Raw genomic sequence first — 22102 nt, 5'->3', positions numbered from 1 at the left:
TGGTGTCTGTAGTTTTGTCTAGTTTTCTCAGTTGAGTAGAGAGATACTAGGAATTCTGATAATCTGTTTGTAAGAGCACCAATCCAGAATTTAAGCTCACTAGTTTGGCCCTCATTAACTAGTGCTGTATTTGTTGCAAACTTGGAATGGTCCAGGTTTGATCATCATTCCCAGCAATCGTTCTGATAGAAGGAAAAAATTCTCAGCAAGAAAAAAACATTTCAGTGCTTTTTATTTGTTGAATCATAAAAATGCCAACCAGAAGTCTCTGGACCTATATCCATTCAGTGTCTACTTAAATACATTTCACCTCTATTCTGTCATGACGCCCCCAACTCTGTTTTCTCCCACGAATGTTCTGCCTCCCCTTGCCCGCAGCATGCCTTTCTGTGCGCTAGAGAATTTTACCAGGGCACTATTAACATTTGTTTCTTATCTCTGCACATTTAGGATGACAGCACTAGCCATAGTGACCACCAAGACCCCATCTCATTAGCTGTGGAAATGGCAGCAGTCAACCACACTATCTTGGCATTGGCCCGACAAGGAGCCAACGAAATCAAGACAGAGGCCCTGGATGACGACTGATGAGGGAGGATTGGACACGAGAAGTTAACTTAGTTTAGACATAGCACCTTAGCAGACTTTCCTCGGTCCTTAACATGTGTTCTTACAGTATAACTTGCAGTTTCTTGTATGTCAGTTAGCCGTTAGGGTCTTGTTCTGTGAAGATGGCATGGTGCCCTCAGCCTTTACATATACTCTCTCAGTATTAATTCCCAGTAAATGATAACCAACCAACCAACCAACCAACCAACCAAACTTCCCTCTCCCAGCCCCCGAGGCTAGAAAATCTTGCTGCTCTGTCTTAGCATTCCAAGAAAGTGCTTCCAGGTATTTAGATAGCCCTCAGTTCTCAAATATTAGGCTGTGTGTAAAACCTTGGGTACCTTTAGATTCCTATAACACTAGTCTGTACCCCTTTTCCTTCCCCGAGGCTGGTAGGATGCAAGCTGAGGTAGTGTGGCCTAGGCTGGACAGACGCCATTTGGGGAGTACCCACAGAGTAAAAGGGACACTAGAACCCCCACCTCAGTGTGGGAAGAATCGATTTCCAGCTGCAATAAGCCGTGCCTCATAATAGTCACACTGTGGCTAGATTATACTTCTTTGGGTGCTGTGCTAAGAATGTCAGTGGAAACACTCGATCTCAGATTTTGGTTGATGTTAACATGCCTGACACAGACATCCTTTCCTCTCACAAGCTGTGTGACTTAAGTAGATAAAATACTGCCTCTGCCTTTGGGACCATGATTAAAACAAACAAACAGAAAAATGACAAAAAACAAAAGTCATTTAAAAAAAAACAAACCCACAAAGCCCAGCTTGAGAGCATTGTGAAAAAACATGAGCTGAATGTCTAACGGATGCTAAGTCCAGTTCTCAGAACCACTATACAGTACGTGGCACAGGTGCATGCCTGCCTGGAAAGGTGCTGGAGGTCGTCACGGAAGCTGCTTTGCCTCCTGTGTCCCCTTTCCCTGCTACCAAAAAAAGGCATTTCGAGGATGGAGCTAAGGTCAAAAGTGAGTGAATGAACTTCCAGTCTTTGTATCCACTAACTGAAGCCCCCTCAACATGAGAGGTTGATAGAGGACTTTATAGCGGGATTATGCTGACTGACTCTCTCACAAATGCAAATACTTTCCTAACTAGGAGCAGAAAAAAGCAGGGGACGTTTGCCACTTATGCGGTGGGTCTGCGCGATACAACAGGATGTGACTGCTTTGGTGTTCTCTTTACTCTGTCCTTGTAGAGGTATGAAAAGCTATATTGCTACAGGCAATTTATTTAATAATTGGAAGCCATATTGATAATGGATGTGGTAATATTTGTAAAGTTTAATCTACTTTAAGCGGCAGTAACTAATGGAATTTTTTTCCTTGATCACATATGTAGCACTTTTGTTACTTTTTAAAGATATTTATATTTGATAAATCTTTTTTTCATTTTGAGAACTCAAAATACCAAACAGTGAACTTGAGTTATAAAGTCACCCTGTGATCACCTTGTCGTCCAGTAGCAAAATGATGAACTATTCATGCGTCCAAGAAAATTACATCTGCTGGCCTTGTATGAAAATGATCTCTTGGCATCCCGATTAAAGGACACACTGTCACTGTGGGTAAGAGGAAACAGCCTTCAGTGTAGCAGCGTAGGGTGCGTCTGAAGGAGGCACAGCTGCTCTCTATTTCCTGCCTCGTTCCCTCTCTCCTTCCTACAGACAACGAAGCCTCGTTTAAAGGGGAATATGGGCCTGGCTGTTAAGCAGGGCTTCGTCTATTTATCCATTGCCTGAAAGTGATTCTAAGATTGAAGGAGAGTGCCATTTCCTTACCTCTTCACCCTTCCTCCCCCACCAAATGTTTTCAACTTAAAACCATTGAGAGAGAGAATGACTGGCCGCCTTCATTTCTCCTTTCCTCAGCAGTGAGTTTGAACATCCGCCAGCTTCTAGCTGGTCTCACTGCACCTAAGGCACACGCTGATGAGATCGCCTCCACTGTCTGTTCATCCTGCTTATGTCAGTGTGAGGAAGCCTTTGAGAGGCATGAAGGTGCCACCTTCTATGGGTCTGTGACTTTATAGAGCTACAGGCAGGGCCTGGGCCCGCTCTTGTCCTTGGATTTCAGGGGGAAAATGTATATATTTTTTTCCAGCTTCCAAGAATTGAAGTAAAATGGAGTAGCCTTTTCTGTTTAACTATATTACTTGAACCAACGAATTCAAGAGTAGCATTTGTTATTCTCAGGAATGATCGATCCCCCCACTCATTTTCTTTCTCGGTGTGTTTGACTTTTTATTTCTATTAGGAGACGGTGTTATCTTTCTTTCCTCTGATATTATTTAGAAAAAATACAACATATCTTTCCATTTCGGTGGAATTTTGTCTGCTTATTTTCAGTTGAATCAGAAAGAAAAGGAGAGAGAAAAATATACTGTCTGACAAGCCACATCCATGATTTATTGTAAGGAGATTATTATAATTGATAGCTTCTTTAAGATGGGATTGCTAGTATCATTTGTTCTTGCTGGTCCTTTTAAAGAAACAGACTCAAACTGTAAAGGCAGCTGCAGTTTCTAAAGACACAGGGTGATTGCCAGAGAAGAGCTAAAAGGTTTCATTGATTTAAGACCTTTAAGGAAGGAAAGAAAGCTTCAAAGCGTAAAGGAGAGTATCCATGAAGGCAGTACCAGGTGCTTACCTGGAAATCTGGGGAAAGTGGAAGAATGTGTCTGCCAGTGTGGCACAGCATTGCCTTGGGTTCAGTAGGAACTGGAGGAAGGGGCCCTGCACGCGGAGCTCTTGGCTTGATTAAAGAAGGCTGCCGGTCTGCTCTAACATCTACTGCTTTGCATGTAACTTTTGCTTTTTCCCCAGGAGTGAAAATTTAGTTCTCTGGGGCCTCGATTTAAATCTACCATTGGTTTTTTGTTTGTCATCAGGTTTAGCTCTGCTCTCTTCTCCGGGCTACCTTAGTTCTTACAGTGGCATATGGAGCTGCCACCGTCTAATTTGTAATATCTTTGGGGAGTAAATTTTTTTCTTAAGCTTTTTCAGGCTTAAGAGATGGTATTAAAATAGAAACCCTAAACTGCTCTCTTACTGAAGGGAAAATAGCCAGGCTCTTAAAACATCCCATTGTGTGCTTTTCGGTTTTTCTGTCCTCTTTTCTCACTTCCTGCTGTACTTTTTTCAGGCCCCCGAGGACTCTTTCAGGGGCTGCTCCTTCCCAGGTGAGGAAGACTAAACGTGTCAGGTGGGGAAACCTTGCAAGCAGTTCAGGTAACTTGTCTGTTATTCTTTTAAGACACTTTCATTGAATTATACTGTGGTCACATGGGTAAATTTCCTAGCCTTCTTAAAACACAGCCTTACAAAGGGACGCTTTGAAGATGGACCATCCTAATGCCATTTCTGCCCATCTCTTGAGAACCGTAACAGCAGATGAAGGCCAGGGAGGGCTACACAGTACACTCTGATCTGTGACCTTCCAGGACCCGTCAGTACCAAATAGACACTGTGGTTGGTTTCAGCAACGCCTGTAAGGCTGGAGCACCCCTTGAGGCAGTTTTCTTCACGGCCTCAGTCCTTTGGGTGGCCTCCTCCTGCCTGTGGAGCCTGTAGAGTTCCCACATGTTGTCGTTCGGTGGGTGGGCTCTCCCCCACGTCTCAGTCCTTCACAGAAAGATCCTCGAACAGGAAGCCCCCCTTTAAGCTCAGGCGCGGTGATCACCTAAAAGGACGTGAGGGAGGGAGCAGCCCCTCGTATGGGAGGATGCAAACCCAGTCCTCCGTCCTGTAGGTTTATCATGGCAGCAGTTGGTGACGAACAGCACCTTTACCTCAAAAGGGACAACTCGTGAAGAGCTAGTGATACAGTTGCTTCCGTTCTCCCTGTTTGGCCTGTGTCTTTACACACTTCCCTCTTGGATTTCAACCATCAGGCACCAAGTGTAAGTAACTAGACTTTCATTTCATCAGGAATCTACAGTCACATCCTCTCTGTCTGTGAACAACTCCTCTTCTCTTTTCCTCTGGGCTCCAAACCAAGGTCTCATCTTGAGCTGACTCCTTGCTGCAATTTTTTTATCCTCTGCAGCAGGCAGAGTAGGGGGGTGTGGTCCATCTCTTCACACAAACACCCCTTCCTGTCTTGCAGCCCAGCTTTTTGACCAGCTACATATTCCGCTGACCAGCTACTCTCTCTGCCCACAACAGTGGAAATAATCCCTTTTTCATAAATGATACCCCACCCCTGTCCTAAAAATGTGAACGTCAAGTCCTTCTCTCTCTTTGGTCTTAAGAAGGGTTTGGGTAGAAGCAGTCTTCCCATTTAACTCGTGGCTCTGCCTTTTAAAATTGCTGTTTGTCTCTTTTTGTTGTTGTTCAGAGAACCACCAGAGTATTTTTTTTCCCCAACGAGTCTCAACAGATTCTTAGGCAATAATTTTTCTTCTTATTGATGACCTTGTGCGCAGTAGCACTCTGCATTCAATAGTCCTGACCCTCTACTCGTGCGTTGGTTTTGTGTTAATCTCTGTGTGTGATTTAAATCTTATGTCACAGTGGTGATAGAGTTTGTCATTTTGTTGTTGTGATTATTAGTAATGTTTTACTACTGTATTCATTGGGGCTGCGTTGAGACCAGCCAAATCCATTTATAGCTTTACTGAGCCGCGTTTGTTTGTTTGTCAAGATTTCCCAAGTGAACGTTGGGCACATTGACCAGCTCCCGCTGGTGGTATCTCTGCGGGGCACAGGGGTGGGGTGGGGGTGGGGATGCAGGGGGGCAGGGCTAGGAGCTGCGTAAGACATTCCTTTTTGTGTGCTCTCTAAATAACAAGGATGTTTACTCAGGATTTGGGGATCAGTTGTTAGCCATATTGAATTTGGCAAACTGAGCTGCATGCCCTGGAAACCCTCTTCTGTTTCTTAATCTCCGTATTGTCTGGTTGCCGTTACCTGGTAATACCTAAATTACCCAGTTTAAAGGTATCGCCCCATAATGAGAATGGGAGGTTTTCCCCGGGAGGCAACCGTGAATGCCCAGGTTATCCTGGAAGGATGGCCCTAACGGTGGTGTGCTGTCAAAGAAGGGGCCCTTTCTTTTTCTGTACTGCAGTCGCCTTCATGATAGGGTCTTCTTTTCAAAAGATGATAATCACTTAAGAGGAAAGATTTCCTTACTGCTCTCAAGAGAACTGCCGCACTAAGGTGGTGGGAAAGGCTTTTTAAAAACACATCAAGCCCATAAGTCCATTTTCCAGTCACAGAAACCCCTCTCACAAACAGGTTATACAAAAGGCTGTTCTTAATTCTCACAGGCTAAAAGTGATAAGCTACTACTCTTGCCGTCTTAGAGGGTCGACGGTTGACTCACTAATCGCCGGAAGCTTATAAACTGAGCAGTTTCCATAGCAGCCTAATTATTCTTCCTTAGTGGGGATGAGAAACAGCAGCAAAAGGAAAGCCAGCGCCCTTGAGAAATCCAGTTTCCTGGAACAGTGGTTTTCTCTTCCTAGCAAGAGGGGAATAAATACGGGAGGGAGGAGAGGGGAAATTTGGCTGCACGCGGGGATCTTGCATCCCCTTCTTATTGTCACCCAAAGACCTCGAGGACGCGGTAGGCGCCTTGGGATTCCAGGTATGTGCCTATCCTGGGCTTCATTTTTATCATTACTCCTGTGACACCTGGGGGGGCCAAGCAGTGAGAACTAAATCTGGTTCATTCCATTCAAGCGAAATCTAACTAGCATTTTTACACCCCGACAGTTGACCACACACGTCTCACACCCGTTATCTCATTAGCCAGCTCCCGAACAACAAGCGGAAGGGCACCTCTGCGGGGGGCCTTTGCCCTTCCCTCCTGACATCCCTTTTCCTTGGCAGTTACGGGAGCCATCTTGCCCCCGTCTGGACGGCAGCGTTGTGCCCTTCGGTGGGTGCGGGGCAGCAGCGGGGTGTGAGCCGCAGCCGCCCCACGCTGGCCTGGGCGCGGGCGAGCGTGCACGGCTCCACGGGCGCTTCACACCACCTCGGTACGCCAGCCCCCGTGACTCCGCTTTCATTCTCTCTCTCTCTTAAATAAAAATGGCTCTATACAGCCATAATTAACTCTCAGATTCACGTTGGTGTGCTGTGAGCAAATGAAGGTTTGCCTGAATCCTTTCAAATTGTAACCATGGCGATTGAGGGGGGTGGCACAGAATGAATATATAAAAATATAACGACAATTGTTCTGAATGACTGAGTGTCCTCCTGACATGTAATTAGCTGTTTTAACAGCAAGATGTAGATTGGCATGGTCATAATTAAAAGGATTTCCGTCCTTTATGTGATTGAAAATGGCAGATCTCCCATTCCCTGTTCCCTTTTAGCACTAATGCTCCCAAGAACATTTGGAACAGCAACTCAGTAAACTAAAATAATGCCATAGTGTTCGCGTCCTCTCCTAAGTGAAAGAGAAGGATTTGGCGTTATTTCAGCTTCAAAATGGAAGCCTTTGATCATTGCTCCCCATTTGACTAAGTCACATGAAACCTGTCGCTCACATCCAGTTCCAACCTGCTCCATCTATGGCAGAAACTACAATCAGAATCCCAAACTGAGTCAACCACTGATGAGGCCTCCAGAGTACTCTGTCCCACGTGCCAACCAGCCAGGGTCGCGTGTTGGCCTCACCTGATGTTTCCTGCTTCACGAGCTCCCTAGAATTCTACATTTTCCCTTGGTCGCTTGATATTTCCATTGCCGTCACCATCAGGAAGTGTTTTTCAAACAGGAGCTTACACTTGAGTTAGATAGGCTTTTCCTGAGCTAGAGCAGAAGACATGACACGAACACAGATGAATAAACTAAAACATATGGGCTGTAGAGAACTATGCGGCGTAAGTGCAATACTGTTGTTTGCAATGTCCTAACGTTACTGGTGGAGAAGGACACGTGTGAATGTCACCCAGGTTTGCTCACATCTCTGGTAATTACCAGCCTCCTCATGTCAGCAGCCTTTGGTTACCCTGAGTTTTCCCCATTGTTCTGCTGTGTCAGTGGGATTGCCCCCCCTTGGCCCTTCCACATCCATGTTCTCTCTCTCCCACTTTCGTTTTCTTTTCCATCCACCTTGTCCCATGGAGCACCATGTTGTCTTGACACCATACACGGCCTGCCCACAAAGCCCGTGTTCTCACCCTGAGGCCTCAGGCTGGACGGGAGCTGCTGCGTCACTATCTAGCCTTTCTCTAGAATATGCCTTGTTTGGTTTTTCCTGTCACTTCAGTTATATGATCAAGAGTGAGTCTACACGAATACCAGCACCCGACATAGTGCCCAGCGGCCCTTCACAAGCTGTTTCAGTCCCTGCGGTTCCTGGCTGTGCTGGCGAGCCTGGCCCCTGAGCCCGCCCTTCAGGCCTGGACACTCCAGGGTCAGGTAGCAGCCACTAAAGGAAATACAGCTCTTGTTTTTGTTCATACTTTCCTGCTTACCCTTTTACACATCTTTTCCCCTCTCCACATATCAGAGGGAATCCTAATCGAAACATTAAACTTCAGTTTCATAAAAATGCTGAGGTAGGCTGCTGCTTTCTAACTGTTCTCTCCCTTTAGCCCCAAATACACACACACACCCACAGAATTTGGATATAAAGGTTCTGCCTTGGGATTCTTTTTTTTCCCCCTCAAAATACTTGCAATCAAATATATAGTAGTTGTGCTAGAACAGGAAAAATAATGCCATAAGGGTTTTTACTCAGTGCTGCTTTTCCTACAAGATCTAAAAGTGACTTAACCCCGACTCCTGCACGCCACCTGCTTTCAAGATAGACGTGCAGTCATTGAGACTTCTTTATGGGATCCTATTGGGTCTTCTGACAGCTGGAATGGTTGTGGATTTATGACCCCGAAGACTAGAGTATCCCATCCCTTTTCTTATTTTCCCAACTGCTGAAAGATAACTATCTCCATTAGAATTGAGAATCTGTCTTAAGATTAGCGATTCTGAAAACTGACTAGATGAGTATAATTCTGTGATTTGTGAGACATGCATTCAAACAGCCAGCAGAACATTCTGATTATCTGCTTACATTCAAAGAAAATAGAATTATCACTGCAATTAAAACCTTCTAACACAATCTACTCTTTTAGGGATCAAAGTATTAGATGTGCTGCTTAAAGGATGGTGCTACGTAAAAAGAACTGGAGTTGGCAAGACATTTCCCTCCCCAGATGTTTCCACAGGCCACTTTGGTGACTCAGAAAAACCTTCACCACGTATTCCTTTACCACCCGCAGCCCCGCTAAAAGGAAAATAAAGCCAGCTTACCAAAATCAGTGAAAATACAGGTAGTGCTTACCCCTGAAATACGTATTTTTTTGGAAGAAAACACCAGAAGTAACCAGAGTAAAGATGCCGTCATTCTAAATCATCATCAACACTCAGACCTCCCAAGCATTCGAAGCTCGAAGTAGCCGCTGACACTTGCTAGCATGTCCTGTGTGCCCAGCACTGTGCTGTTTTCACTGTCTCATTGATTCGTGAAGTTTCACAGACCGTACTGAGCAGTACCCCCTAAATGAAGTCAAGTAAAATCTCCAGTCACTTCTCTCATCTTGGTAGAACATTAACAGGATGTCTGCCTGGCCCTGCTGAGTGAAATCTCTGTACTTAACCTGTTCCTTTTGCTTGTGGGCACTGCCGGCTGACCCCCCTGGTGCACTGTTGCCCCGCCATCATTTCTGTGCCGACACTGGACCAGGGTCACTGTGATGACCTAGACACCAGGGCATCCTTTCTCCTTGGCCTTTCTTGTCTGTTACGGTGACAGAAACGCAGTGAACGCAGTGAGGCTTGGCGGCTGTGACGCAAAACCTCTTGTTTCAAGTCCCCTGTCCCCATCTCCGCCTCTAGGAGGTGAACGGGAAGGTCTTGCCTTTTGCTGGGATGGAAGATCTTGGCTGTCACAGTCTGAGTTCTGAGGGGAACTCGAATATCCTAGCACTGCTTGGGTGTAGTTGCACTAAGTGGAAGCAGAGAATATTAAAAGCTCACTCTTCCTGTTCTCTCTATTCAGCTCTTGGAGCATTTCTTCAGTGCCTGTGTTTGGAAGTTTCGCTAAGCCATTCCAACTCAGTCCACTGTCCCTTCCGTCACAGTCACGAGAGGCGGCGGGGCTGGGCCAGTGCTTTGGAGATTGGAGGCTCTGGAATACCAGTGTTGGATCAGTGTCTGCCCCGCCGTGGGCTCTCTGGCTCAGCGTAAGAACTTTCTGGTAACCACAGTCCAGCTCAGGGGCGAGCTGCCTCGGGGTTTGTGTGGCGTCTCAGTGACTGTTGTCAGGGACACGGGCTCTAAGCTGACCTGAGGACTCAGCTAACTAAAATTCATGCTCCTCCCTCCCCTGTTCTCCAGCTCTTTACCTCTCACTAGGTGGTTCTCCAGGGGCCGGCTCTGTCACTTCTCTCTCTTCGGACCGCTGAGTCATGCCCTAAGCATCCTTGAAGCCCAAGAATGGGAACCACCCCAGGAGCAAGGCCTCGCTGGGAGTGGCGCTGGGAGAGGGTCCCCAGGTTGACCACTGGGGACTGGTGGCCCTTGTAATAGGCTCCTTGTTTCATTAGCTGGCTCGTGGCGGGGGTTGGTTATCCACTCCCCTCACCCCACCAAATAAACCCACCCTTAAAGGGAAGGGAAGAAGGCACGTGTGCTTTCCACTGAGGTGCTGATCCCAATTTGGCATCTCTCCGGTGGCAGTTGGGGGCACTGAAACTTCAGAAGGGAGGTGTGGGCTCTTCCCGAGGAAGGCGCACGTGACTCACAAGCCGGTGTGCACGCAGAGCTGGTCTCAGGACACCTGTTCTCTTCATAACTTCCCACTCCCTCCACGTCAGGTCTAATCTCAGTCTGGTTTCTGGCTTCCTTTGAGCATGGAAACCTCTCCTTTTGCTTTACTGGAACTAAGAGCCCAGCATAAAGTTGTGACGCTTATTCTTCCACTTCATCATTCACTGAAGCTATTAAACTGGAAAGAGAATGGCATTAGTGCTGTATTAATGTAAACAGCAGCTACTCTAGTGATAGTACCCTGAACTCGTTTTTATGCCAGATTCACGGGGGGGCAGGGCAGTACGTACGATAGGGGTGGACCGAATGAGGGTGAGGGAGCTGGGCTGCGGGCTCCTGTCAGAAGCATTATCGGTAGTTAGCATTTGCCTTGGGAACCACATTCAGTATTGTTAGTCAGTGAACCCCTTAATCATGCATCTCTGAAAACGCGCACCACGAACGGAAACCAAAGGCACTGGAGGCGGGGCAAGAGCTCTGCCGGCACTGGCAGCTCTGGCCGGGCTGCTCTTGGTTGCGCTCGGTTCCCAGAACCCTCCACTCGCAAGGGCCTCGTCTCTTCCTAGTAGTTTCTCTCGCACTGACGGTAGGAAGCGAGTCCGTGCAGCCCAAGCCCCACCCCCAGCCCAGCGGCTGCGAGCCTAGAGCCGGCCACCCGCGCACCCCGCGTGCGCTCTCCGTCCCACCCGTCCCTCCTGCTCTGCCCAAGCCAGAAGGACAGAGGCCTCTGCCGGTTCACCCAGGCCGCAGGGGGGCCGCTGTCCCCGCCAGAAGACGCCGGGAGCATCACAGCCGCCTCCCCCAGAAGAGCCCACAGCCTTCTCTGATCCCCCGTGGGCTCCCCTCCCTCCCAAGGCCGTGGTCACGCTGGGTATGCAGTACCTTCCGAGGATGAACTTCTCTTTCTGTTTTTTAAGTGCCTACACAAGTTACAGACCTCTGGGACCCGCCAGAGAGTCGGCCTGTGCCCTGCCTTTGGCCCTTGGGGTGGGTGGCCACGGTGGCGGCCCCTCACCAGGGTCCCCGGGTTCTGCAGGCAGAACAACTGCAAGGGCGAGCACGCGGGCTCTGTCGCTCTTCCCTGTGCTGCTGCTTCACGGGTGTTTCTGCGGACGGGGTCCTGGTCCTGGTCCCAGAGACTGTGTAGGAGCCTGCTTAGCGAAGTCCGCAGCTGCCGAGCGAGCAAGCGGGAGAGCGAGACAGCCTCGGAGCAGAAGCCCGGGTGTGTCTGACAGCCGCCAGAAGGTGCGTCCAGACCCAACAGGCAAAAAGTCAATCAGAGCTATAAACAGGATGATGCATTTGCCGTCATCGGTCACTGTAACCCTGGCTGCCTGTCCTCGTCCTCTCTTCCTGGATTTGAGGGATCAGGGTGTCTGCCCACAAGGGCCCAGAAAGGCCGTCATCGGTAGGGGGTGAAACAAGATCAGAAGTGCATCTTTGAAAACGAGTGTGAGATTATTTGTTTGCTTTTTTAAAGTACTTTAAGTCTGACCTAAACTCGGGGCCTTGATCACGTGGTGGGCGGATGAGGAGGGCTCTTCTGTGGCCGCACTGTTGACACCGTGGCACCCAGCCGCGCTCGGATGATTGGCTGGTGCGTTAGAAGGGTTTTGCAGAATGGGAACAATCCATACCCAGGCACTTTATTTTCATCATGAATCCAGCATTTTTGTTCGGACAGTGGAGTAACCCATACACTGGGCATTCCCATTTAGCACGTACGGCGTTTGCCAGAGGGACTGAGCTGGGTGGCGAAGGGGGGCAGTGGATGGAAGCGACGGCGGTGGGGGGGGGGGCGAGCACCGTCGTGGAGGTGGCCTGTGAGGCTGCCGTGGAGCTGCTGCCCCCGTGAGCCGAGCCCCGAGCAGACCCTCGGCGCTCCAGGCGCTGGGTCACAGGTTCCACGGCGCTTGTCAGCTCCCCGGGTTGTAGTTGAAAAGAGTGTGAGCGAGGTTGGCGCGAGGCTGAACTGGGGAGAGAGGAGAGGAGAGGGGAGGAGAGGTGGGTTTCTCTCCGCTCACCTGGACCATGGGCGCCGGGCACTGGGGGATGGTTCCCGCCGCGGAACCCCATGCGGCTCCGTCTCCCTGGGCTCCGTCTCCCTGGGCGTCCGTCGTAGGGTGGGAAAGTCGTAGGGTGGGAAAGCGAGTTGACGGGGGTCATTTGATCAGATGCCAGGGATGCCTCGGGACTGCCGGGAAGTCTTTAGCATCCACCAAATACTGGGGTACCTGCGACCGGCTGAGTGGGGCCCCTGCGGGCAGGCGGGGGAGGGGGCAGGGGGGTTCGGGGCAGAGCGTCCCCCCTGCCTTCGCCGTCGTGTCTTAGTCTTCGTGTTTCCCTTTGGTGTCTCCGGGTCTCTGTCCCCATCTTGTGCACCATGTGTCCCTGAGGGGAGTCACACCTGTGTCTGAGTCTGCTGTAAGGTGTTCAGTCTACCTCAAGGGGTCATCATGGTCAACTCTGTCCCATAGCAATCCTTCCGGCGTCGCCACACACACTGGAATGTATATCTGCCCCGGCCCCAGCCCGCCTTCCTGTCAGTAACCTCCTGACCCCATCTTTTCCTCCATCACCACAAACTCCTAGTGCAAATTGGATGCTGCTTTAAATGTGAAAACACTTGTTCAAAAGCTATAAAACCTGAATGAAAGCTAAAGCTGAATTTATAAGCCTTGTTGCATATGAGCCAAAAGTGCAAAAAGCTCTATATAATGAACTAACCTGCCACTCGTATAAATATAAATATATATAAATATATTAAAATCAGACTGTTCTACAAAATTGTGTATTTGTATTTTTGTGTACGTACAATTTTCTGCTAAGCAGAAGGAGGATGTAGTATAGGATGCTGTGAGAAGAGATTTGGTTTAATCCTATTTCTTTGTTACTTATTTTTGTTAACATCAGACGCCTGTCTTCGTCTTACGTGTAATGACACTGTTGGAAAGCTGCAGTATCTCTCTTCCTTAGGGGCAGAGTCCTGAGAGAAGGGAGTGTGGGGCGGAGAGGGTTGTCCCGGCCACCGGACACGGGGCAGCGGCCCGGGCTGCCCGGGAGCCACTCGAGGCCCTAAGGCGGGGCTGAGGGAGGGCGCAGGGGAGCAAAAATCCCGTTGCTAGACATCAGCTTCCAAACAGACTGTCAGATCTAACGCAGATGCCCCACCAGCCACTGGGAGGGGACGCGGGACCTCTCGGAAGTGAGGGGCAGGGCCTCTCACCTCTGGGCCAGAAGGCCGCCCGGAAAGCAGCAGGGGCTACGCCTGGCGGTGCTGCCCCGCTCACCGGCCCTGCCCTGGGCTCCCCGCCCCTCTTCCAAGTAGTCGCTGCCTTTTTCAGATCAGGTTACAAAACGCCTCCCCTCTGCCGAGCTGCTGGCACTTCATCCCCCAGGCCTCCAGCCCCAGTTACCTGGAGGGTCTCAGAACCCACCTTCCCGGTGCTAACACCCAAGAGGGGGTGGCATGGCCGCCAGCAATGGCCAGAAACCGCCCATCGGACAGGCCGGGCCGGAGGACAAGCTCCGCGTGCCCAGGACAGCCGGCCCTCCCACCACAGAGGCGTCCAGAGGCCCCGGCCTGGGCCTGCCCCTGCTGCCCACCCACCTCTCAGCCCCGAGACAGCCCCTCGCGACGTGAACCTTCTCTAGGGAGAGCGATACTGCACCTTCACCTGTGGGACTCATATTTATAACAGTGTGTAATGACTGTAGCAAACAGCCCTTGTTTCTAGATGTAAATGGTCAAAGAAACAAGTGCTCTATCGTATTGATTAAAATAGTTCCAATGAGTCCTGTATCATTGTATCTCCTATTCTGGATTAGTGCCTTTTGGACAGTAGACTGTTCTGTAATTAAAATGTAGTATACTGCTTTTTTGTACAGTTTTGTTTTAATAAAACTTTTTTTTAATTTGTGTTTATTTTAGTATTGTACCTATTAGAGAATAAAATGTATAACTGAATGAAGACTGGTTGGATTTCTTTGAGTAAGAACAGTCATTTGGGAAGTGCCCTGCCACTTCTGTTCTGAATATCTGTCCCTTCGTGCTTTGAAAACGGACTGGTGCCCCAGAGACCCGAGGACACTTGAAAGGGTTTAAGGGGACAATCAAGCACTTCCTGGTTGAGGGAACGTCAGCCGTGAGTCCAGCCCCTTCTCCTCCAGCCTGTGCTCCCTTCGTGTCTGCCCTGAATCCCCCAGGAGAAGCCATCTCTTCGCGTAGCTTCCCCGCCTGTGGTCCCCTCACTATAGGCACCATCCTCCCACATCCTAAAACCACTGGGATGCTGGAAGCTTCTCTTCCACAAGGACCACAGCCTTGGACTTTGCTGAGCCGTGAACTCCCACCTCAGGCCATGCCCCGAGCACCTCATTTTCCTAGAAGAGCCATCTTTCCTGGGGCTTCACCTTTAGCAGTAAAAAAAAAAACAACATGAAAAAAAGCTGAAGCTTTGTAATTTGTGTTTTCTCTAAGGCGTCCAATGGTTGGGAGCCAATTCTTGAGCAGGACTGAAGGATCGGGTGCCCAAGCTCCCCTCTCACCCGACAGGCTCGGATAGGTTTAACGACCCCTTCTCAGGAAGACGCAGTCTGTTTTCTCATTATGCATAACTAGAAAAGACTCTGCAAAACTTTAAGCTGCCCTCAAACCCTAAGTTGCCAAAGTAGACGGGCGGGTTTTCGGGGGATGGGGATGCCGAGGACCATCCCCACCCTATGCCCCTCTACTGAGGCCAAAACTGCTCCTTCTGGTTCTGTCCTTCAGGCCCCACCTGCCCCCAGAGCACCCCTCCCCCCCCGCCTCGTCTCCGAGTCCTCCAAACACACTTGCCTGGAGGTAACCTCCTCAACCCCTGAAGCTCTGGGGCCCCTCTTGTGGGCACCACGCTCTAGGTTCTGCGACCATGGGACTTGTCCAGCGACACCAGGCCTGGTGCAGGACGGCGCACACACGTTCCGAGGGACCCAGTAGCGAGAGAGTGAACGAACTAAACGTGACATACCCACTAGCGCCCATTTTGGGGTCTGAGCAACCGTGAAAACCCCACAGCCTCATGCAAAGGAGATCTCATTGAGTTGCAAGACAGTAAGTAGCGGCTCAAAAAATAAGATTTACCCTAGGAGCTAAATCAATCTGAGACTCTTGCCTCAGAGCTGGATAGCTCCTGGCTGCCAAATTTCTGTCATTATTCGGCAGTGCTTATCTCTGAGAACAAGTCTCAGGCACTTAGGAATACAAACAAGTCCCGCCAAGACGTGCTCTGACTGGTGGCCACCTCTAATCAGCCCTCCCCGTGGCTGCAGCCCTACGTTTGCAAGTACCTTTTATAGCAGGCGCAGGCGGAGTGATTCACCAATGCAGGGCCACCAGCGTCCTCGCGGGTGTGGGCTGGGCTCCTGGACCACGAGCAGGACCCTGCAGGCCATCTCGGGAGGCCTGCTTCTCTCCCTGGCGCCGGTTCGAGCCCACGCTGGGCTACAGCTGGGTGCCACGTCCTCAGGATGTTGGCCTCAGGGGCAAGCAGGGCCCAACAAATGCTGCCATCGGGCTTCACAGCCTGTGGGGACTGGATCCGCCAGTGTCCACAGCCATAATCCTCCTCCCCAAAACATCTCGTTGCAGAACCTTCGAGGGTCCACTCACCTGCGCAGCAGTGGAAAGAAGTCCTCTGCTCCCCAGACGCGGCGTCTGACATGGGGCCCAGCATGCAGGTCAAGGTGCACAGTGGAGCTGAGGCGTGAGAGCTGGGACACCCCTGTTCCAGAGAAGCGGTCTCCCGGCTGGGTAGCCCAGAAGCTCCGATTACCTTGAATGTAAGGCCATCAAAAACTTTGTTGGTCCTTGGCTCCTGAAAAAGATCTCAACCCACTGGCCGCGGAACCAAATCACAAAGAGCGCTGGGCTGTGGAGGTGTGCTCAGGGGACCCGCTGCTGCCCTGAACCTCTCTCTTCTAGTCTCAGCCCTGAAAAGCCCCGCCCTGATCACTCGGAACCAGGTCACAGCTGCCTGTGGGACAGCCTGGAATGAGCCCAAACACCCCTGCCTCAGGGTCGGGGAGAGGAAGGCAAGCAGACGACCAGACGCAGGCCGGAGACCAAATGGTTTTATTTAGAGGCTGTTGGTCACGTGACGGAAAGGCGTATACGGTACAAAATTACAGAGGTTTAGTTCATTATACAGTACAAATCATTAAGTCTTTACAATTCATTACAGAGTCTTTGGATTTTTCTTAACTCCCATTTCATGTGTAGCAAATCAATACAGTCTCCCAAACAAAATCACTCCTTTATGTGAACCCATCATATTTACAGAACTCCACGCACAGAGCTGCTCCAAGACTCTCCCAGCACGATTAGTCAGCAGCACGCAGAAGGCATGAAGGATTCCTCCGAGAGAAGGGTGCACATGGGGACAATGGGGGCAGTGGAGTCAAGGGTCTCAGGCCGCACAACCCATCCCGGAGAGATGTCTGTCCATCTGAGGAGCGACAGACAGACAGGCGGGGCGGTGATCCTGGGAGCTGGCGGCGTGTGAGAGCAGGCAGGCCTCGGGCAAGTGTGGCTCATCGTAGCCGAGAAAATATGCACCCGTGGCCGCCTGGTCAGTTTCACAGACGGGGAACTTTAATCCAAGAGGAGGAAGTAACGGGGGCTGGGGGGTTGTGAGGGTCTGAACACCTCCTAGGCCTTTCCGGCTCTGCAAGGGGCCCGCTCACAGCTCACCACGCACAGGGGCCTGACCCGCTGGCCGGCCACCCCAGCCCCCCGCCAGGTTCTCTTGCCCTCCTACTCCCTCCGGCCAGGCCGGGCATGGGGGACAGCCCCCCGCACTGCCTCCCGCAGTCCTCTGGGGTCCGGGCCAGTGACCGTGTGTGTACAGAGCAGGAGGCAGAAGCCAGGAGGGCTCCCACCCGGCCTTGACCTGTCCTCGCGCGGCTGGGAGCCACAGACGAACGGTCCCTCCCGAGCGCCACGCAGCCGCCGCTCCTGCTGTCTTACTAAATCCCGGAACCTGACCTGCTGGGAACCGCATCAGGGATCCTAATGCTGACATTTATTGAAAATTAGGTCTGTGTGTTAGTAAGGCGAGGACAGAAGACGCAGGGAAGGGGGAGTCCCTCCACCCTCCGCCCTCCGCCCAATAACTCAGGGTGCGGGGACTGCCCGGCTCCTGGCTTTAGGGACCGCAGCTCTTCCATTCACAAGCTAACACGAGTCTGCACCAAGGAGCAGGGCGGGCTTCCTTCACCACCCGGGAGCAGGACGGTCCCCCCGCCCCGAGCCGCCCAGGAAGCCGGCGGCAGCGAGAGAGAGGCCGAGAGCGTCCCGGGAGCCCCCGCTCCACCCACCAACACAGCGGCCCAAAGGGATGTGCGGGTCATGGAGCCAGAGGGCGGGGGTCGGGACTGCCAGCCCCGTACCCCTGCGAGGACCCAGCACGGCCCCCACGCCCTGCTCTGCTCTTCCAGGGGCCGCCTCACTGCCCTCCAGGGTCCCGGGCCAACCAGGGCCCAGAGCTGGGTCAGGAGAGCCAGGCCAGCAGCTGCCTTCTGCCAGCAGTGCTGACAGATGAGGATGCCCAGGGCGGCCCGCGTGTTGCTCTCTGGCCGCGGGAAGAGCTCACCAGGAACGCCGACGGGACGACGTGGCCTCTCTAATGCCACCAGCACAGGCCCAAACCCGATTCATTCTGAGAAAACCCCAGGCAAGCTGGGAGCTACAGACTCGAGAGCAGCCACAGTGCTTTCCTCCCAGGAGAAAGCACCACTTCTGCACACAACGGGCTCTGGCCACTGCCCCCAGTCCCGGCAACACAAAGTCAAGGGCTCTAAGGAAACGCTGCTTCCCTGGGGGCAGAGATGCTGGGCAGGGCTGGTGGGACACTCTCAGGCAGGCGGAACTGGGGACGTCTGAAAAGCAGGCCCCGGGAGGAGGCGGAGGGGAGGCCGGGAGAAGGGGAAGGGCGCCTGAGGCCTCTCCAGACAACAGGGCTCCTCCTGGCCCCCCGCGAGCTCCGGCCAAAAACCTGCTCAGGGCAGTGACTCGGCTGTCATCTCTTCCACTTCAACTCAACTGACGACAGAAAGAGCCCAACCCTTCACATCCCCCGACTGACGGTCCCAAGCCCGTTCTGCAAGGTTGCGACGCCCGTCACAGGGCAGATGGGCCCCAGCAAGTACTTGGCTCCGTAAATGAGGGTCACAAACACCCAAACCACCCATTTCTATGGCGTCTTCTCTCCAATGCGCCGGGTGCGGACTTTCTGCCCCCGGGCAGGTCACCTGAGGCTCTGGGAGCGAGAGCCGCCCTCCCAGGGAGCGGTGGTGCTGGCATCCACGGAGGAGAACCTCGCACTGAAAACAGGCCTGAAGGAGAGCTTCCTTCCGTGCGGGCAAGGAGCTTCCGCAGAAGAGCTGGCACAGAGTTGGGAGCGCTTAATTCAGGGACACGGCCGGCAGGTGTCCCTCGGAAAGCCAGCTGAGGACAGGAGGGAGTACAAGTGGTGGCCCGCCACAGACCTGGGGCACCAGGTCACTGGGCCACCACCCTGGTAATACCAGAGGCACCGGTGGAGAAAGGGCTCTGGACCAGGGCTGTCCTGGCGGGGCCAGGCGATGCTCTGGGATGATTCACGCCGTCCCCAGCGCCATCCGGGCCGGCCTGGCCTGTGGCTCTGCGAGGCTCCCAGGGATAAACCCCGCCGGCAGCGGGGTGGGCAGCTCTCCCTCCGCCTGCCAGGCTGCAGCCCCAGGCTGGGCGGGCCTCAGGGCACAGAACCGCCACAAAGCTGAGCTGGTCTAAGGACCCTCCCAGAACCAAAACAGCATCAAGGCCACGATGCCTCTGACCGACTTTGTCACTGACCACAGAAGCACAACAGAATTCTCCAAGTTTTCACTGTCAGCTTAGAGTAAGGCCACTTGTGTTTCTGCGATAAAGGACACGAGGAGGAGCAGCGTCCTCCGGGAAGCCCACCCGAGGCAGGAGGCTGGCAGCTCCCGAGCGGCCACAGAGGCTGGCGACGCAAGGCAGGCCCTGGGCACTCACACCGGGAGGATGATTGTGGCTCGAGAACAATTTCGGATTTTGAAAAAATAAATATAATAAATATATTCCAAGAACTCTGTTAAGGGAATAAATGGCAAAGAGAAAAAACTTCCTGGGTATAAAGACCCTAAAACACCCACAAAGAAAGCTCTAAGAAACCCCGTGGAAAGGAAGAGGGAAAGGCGGGAGGGGGCAGGCCCAGGGCCCCAGGCACTTGACGTGGGGAGGGGTGCTGGGGGCTACGCGGGTGCGAGGCGCCTCCGCGGGAGGAAAAGGCACGAGTAACGATTATGCTTTAAATTAAGAGGTTGATGGGGTCACCAGCACAGAAAAAAGAGCCACAGCGGCCGCAGTCGGGGCGGCCCCAGGCCCAGGAAGACGGCGAAACCCCGCTCTCCACAATCCGGGACCACGCTGGGCTCCTAGAACCTTCCACCCGCGGCCCCGCTGCGACGCCGCCTCACTCTCTGGGGAGAGGGAGAAACAGGGAGAGGTCACCAGCCCCGCGACGGGCAGAAAGCATTCCCGGCCTGTCCCCACGGAGAGGGGCTGGAGGGCCCGCCCGGGGCTGTTCCCGCAAAGGCTCGGAGGGGCCCCGCGCCCTCTGTCCGTCGCCCAGGAAGGACAGGAGGCGGCCACCCCGCCGCTCAGCTGGCCCAGGACTTGCGGTTCTCCGGGTTCCCGGGGGCGCCCTCGGCCTTGGCCAGCGCCGCCGTCAGCGAGGCCAGGTTGGTGGCGGAGCCAGAGAGCGCGCCGCTCCTGCGGGACTCGGGGGCGCCTTGCGGCCGGAGCCCCGCGCTGCGCCGCCGCCCCGCGCACACCGCCCTGCGCACGCGGCCCGGCCTCACCAGCAGCCCGTAGCCGGGGTTGCACTTGAAGTACTGCTTCCCGCCGATGGAGCCGTCGTTCTTACCTGCGGGAAGGAAGGAAGGAAGGAAGACGTGGAGGTGTCTCCCCGGCCCGTGGGACCCCCGTGCGCCCAAGCCCGCGCAGCCAGTCCCCGTTGAAGGAGCGGGGCCGGGGCAGTGCCTCCCGAGCAGCAGCAGAGGTGGTCGCTGCGGACACATCCCGGTGGCCTCCAGCACGGCCAGGGCCTGTCACTTCTGACGCCCACGTGCCACCAAGGCAGAGCCCGCCCGCTCGCCCCGCCCTCGGCACCAACCGCTGTCAGTCTGGACAGTCAAGATGCAAACCTAGGATGGATGTCGTGAGTGGAACGATTATTTTCCCTAAATCTATTAGGTGGAAACTGGCAAATTACCAAACTGTAGCTAGTGAGAGGTCACGCCTGGTGTGTCAAGATGGGAGAAGATGTCTCCTTGGTAAAAGCAAACAAAAAATGCTTTAAGGTGAAGGACAGCACTGGGTGGGGGGGAAGGTGGGAGCTGATCCCTAAGTGTCCACAGCCCACGGTGATGGGTTGCTGGGGAACGTGATCTCTGCAGCAAAGCAATCATGAGTTGTCCACACTCACGGCCTGCACCCTGCAGCCTGCCTCCTCCCTTCCTCCCTCTCAAACAGGCCCACCCGCCACCAGCTCCTCTCAAGGGCAGCAGGAGTCACTCGGTCCACCTCTCGACATACCTCACAGGTGACCTGTCGCTCTCCCCTCCTGCCTCCCTCTCGAAGGCGGGGGCCTGTGTGTGGCCCTGCCCTGTCCCTTGGAGGCTCGCCCGCCCAGCCTGCCCTCCGAGAGCCCTGATGCCTCTTAGCTGCATGTCCAGCCCGAGGCGGCCCTCTGACTGCCCTTCTCTACCGGGCACCCACCCCGCACGCCCAGTGCCCCCTCCTGCCGGAACTCTGCTTCCTCGGGAGCACGCGCTCTCCCTGCTCTCCTCACAGCACTCACTACTATCACACTTGGTTTGTTTACTCGGCAGTTCTCTTCCCTCTAAAACGTAAGTCCGGGGAAACCAGAACTTCGTTTTGCTCACCAAGGTGTCCTCGAAATCCAGGACAGGGACTGGAACACAGTAGGTGCTTAGTATTTATTTGCTGGATGAATTCGTCTGTTCGCTAATCCCCCTTTAATTCTTGAGGCTCAATTACAGATCGAAATGTCTTTCCCAATTCCCCTTTGCATTTCAGCAGAAACGGAGTTTAAAAAATATTCCAGCCTGTGCTGCACTAGTCTTCTACCTCTTCCATTTTATGACATTCTTGGCCAAAATTATCTTTAAAGACAGTGATTTCACAGCTGAGCCTAGGGGCTGAGAGACAGTCACTGGGGCCTGGGGTTCACTGAGCCCCCTCCCCCAGCCCTCACTCTGCTGGACCAAAGGGCACCTCCTCGACGCCCTCCCCCCTGCTCCTCACTGGCGACACCCAGCAGGCCACACAAGCTCTGCTAAAGCCCATGTCCACAGCCTCCAAGCCTCAGCTCAGGGAGCGGCTGCCCCACCCTGGGACACGCTGCTGGGAGGGAGAAAGGCAATCAGGCCGGCCGAGCTCAGCGTGCTAGACACAGAGTGAACTCCCCACCGTATCTCCTCAAGAGAAATGAGTGTGTCCACACAAAAACGTACACACGAGTATTCCCCGCAGCCTTACTCACAACGGCCAAAAAGTGGAAGCTACCCAAACGTCCATCAACTGCCAAGTGGATGAACAACGTGTGGAAAATCCCTACAGTGGGACAGTATTGG

The 22102-nt window shown here is 52.9% G+C and overlaps 2 protein-coding genes across 23 annotated transcripts in view; one reads left to right on the top strand and one right to left on the bottom strand.

Moving 5' to 3' along the window:
* Positions 1-14369, top strand: part of HMBOX1 (homeobox containing 1) — a 185702-nt gene extending 171333 nt beyond the window's left edge. For 12 of the 18 annotated variants that reach the window (XM_082402815.1, XM_082402834.1, XM_082402833.1 and 9 more), the window contains one exon: positions 451-14369. In XM_082402815.1, coding sequence (XP_082258941.1) covers positions 451-588 — 138 coding nt within the window. In that variant the 3' untranslated portion in view covers positions 589-14369. The remainder of the gene's footprint in view (positions 1-450) is intronic. The other 6 variants (XM_082402816.1, XM_082402822.1, XM_082402821.1 and 3 more) reach the window with 2 other exon arrangements.
* A 2125-nt stretch (positions 14370-16494) lies between these two features.
* The window catches only part of KIF13B (kinesin family member 13B), a 192235-nt gene continuing 186627 nt past the window's right edge, over positions 16495-22102 (bottom strand). For all 5 annotated transcript variants that reach the window (XM_082402760.1, XM_082402761.1, XM_082402762.1 and 2 more), the window contains one exon: positions 16495-20370. In XM_082402760.1, coding sequence (XP_082258886.1) covers positions 20105-20370 — 266 coding nt within the window. In that variant the 3' untranslated portion in view covers positions 16495-20104. The remainder of the gene's footprint in view (positions 20371-22102) is intronic.

This window comes from Balaenoptera borealis (assembly GCF_965194805.1).
Source record: "Balaenoptera borealis genome assembly, chromosome: 8".
Taxonomy (NCBI): Eukaryota; Metazoa; Chordata; class Mammalia; order Artiodactyla; family Balaenopteridae; genus Balaenoptera; species Balaenoptera borealis.
Note: the sequence above shows the minus strand (reverse complement) of the source record. Positions and strands in the feature narration are given on the sequence as shown.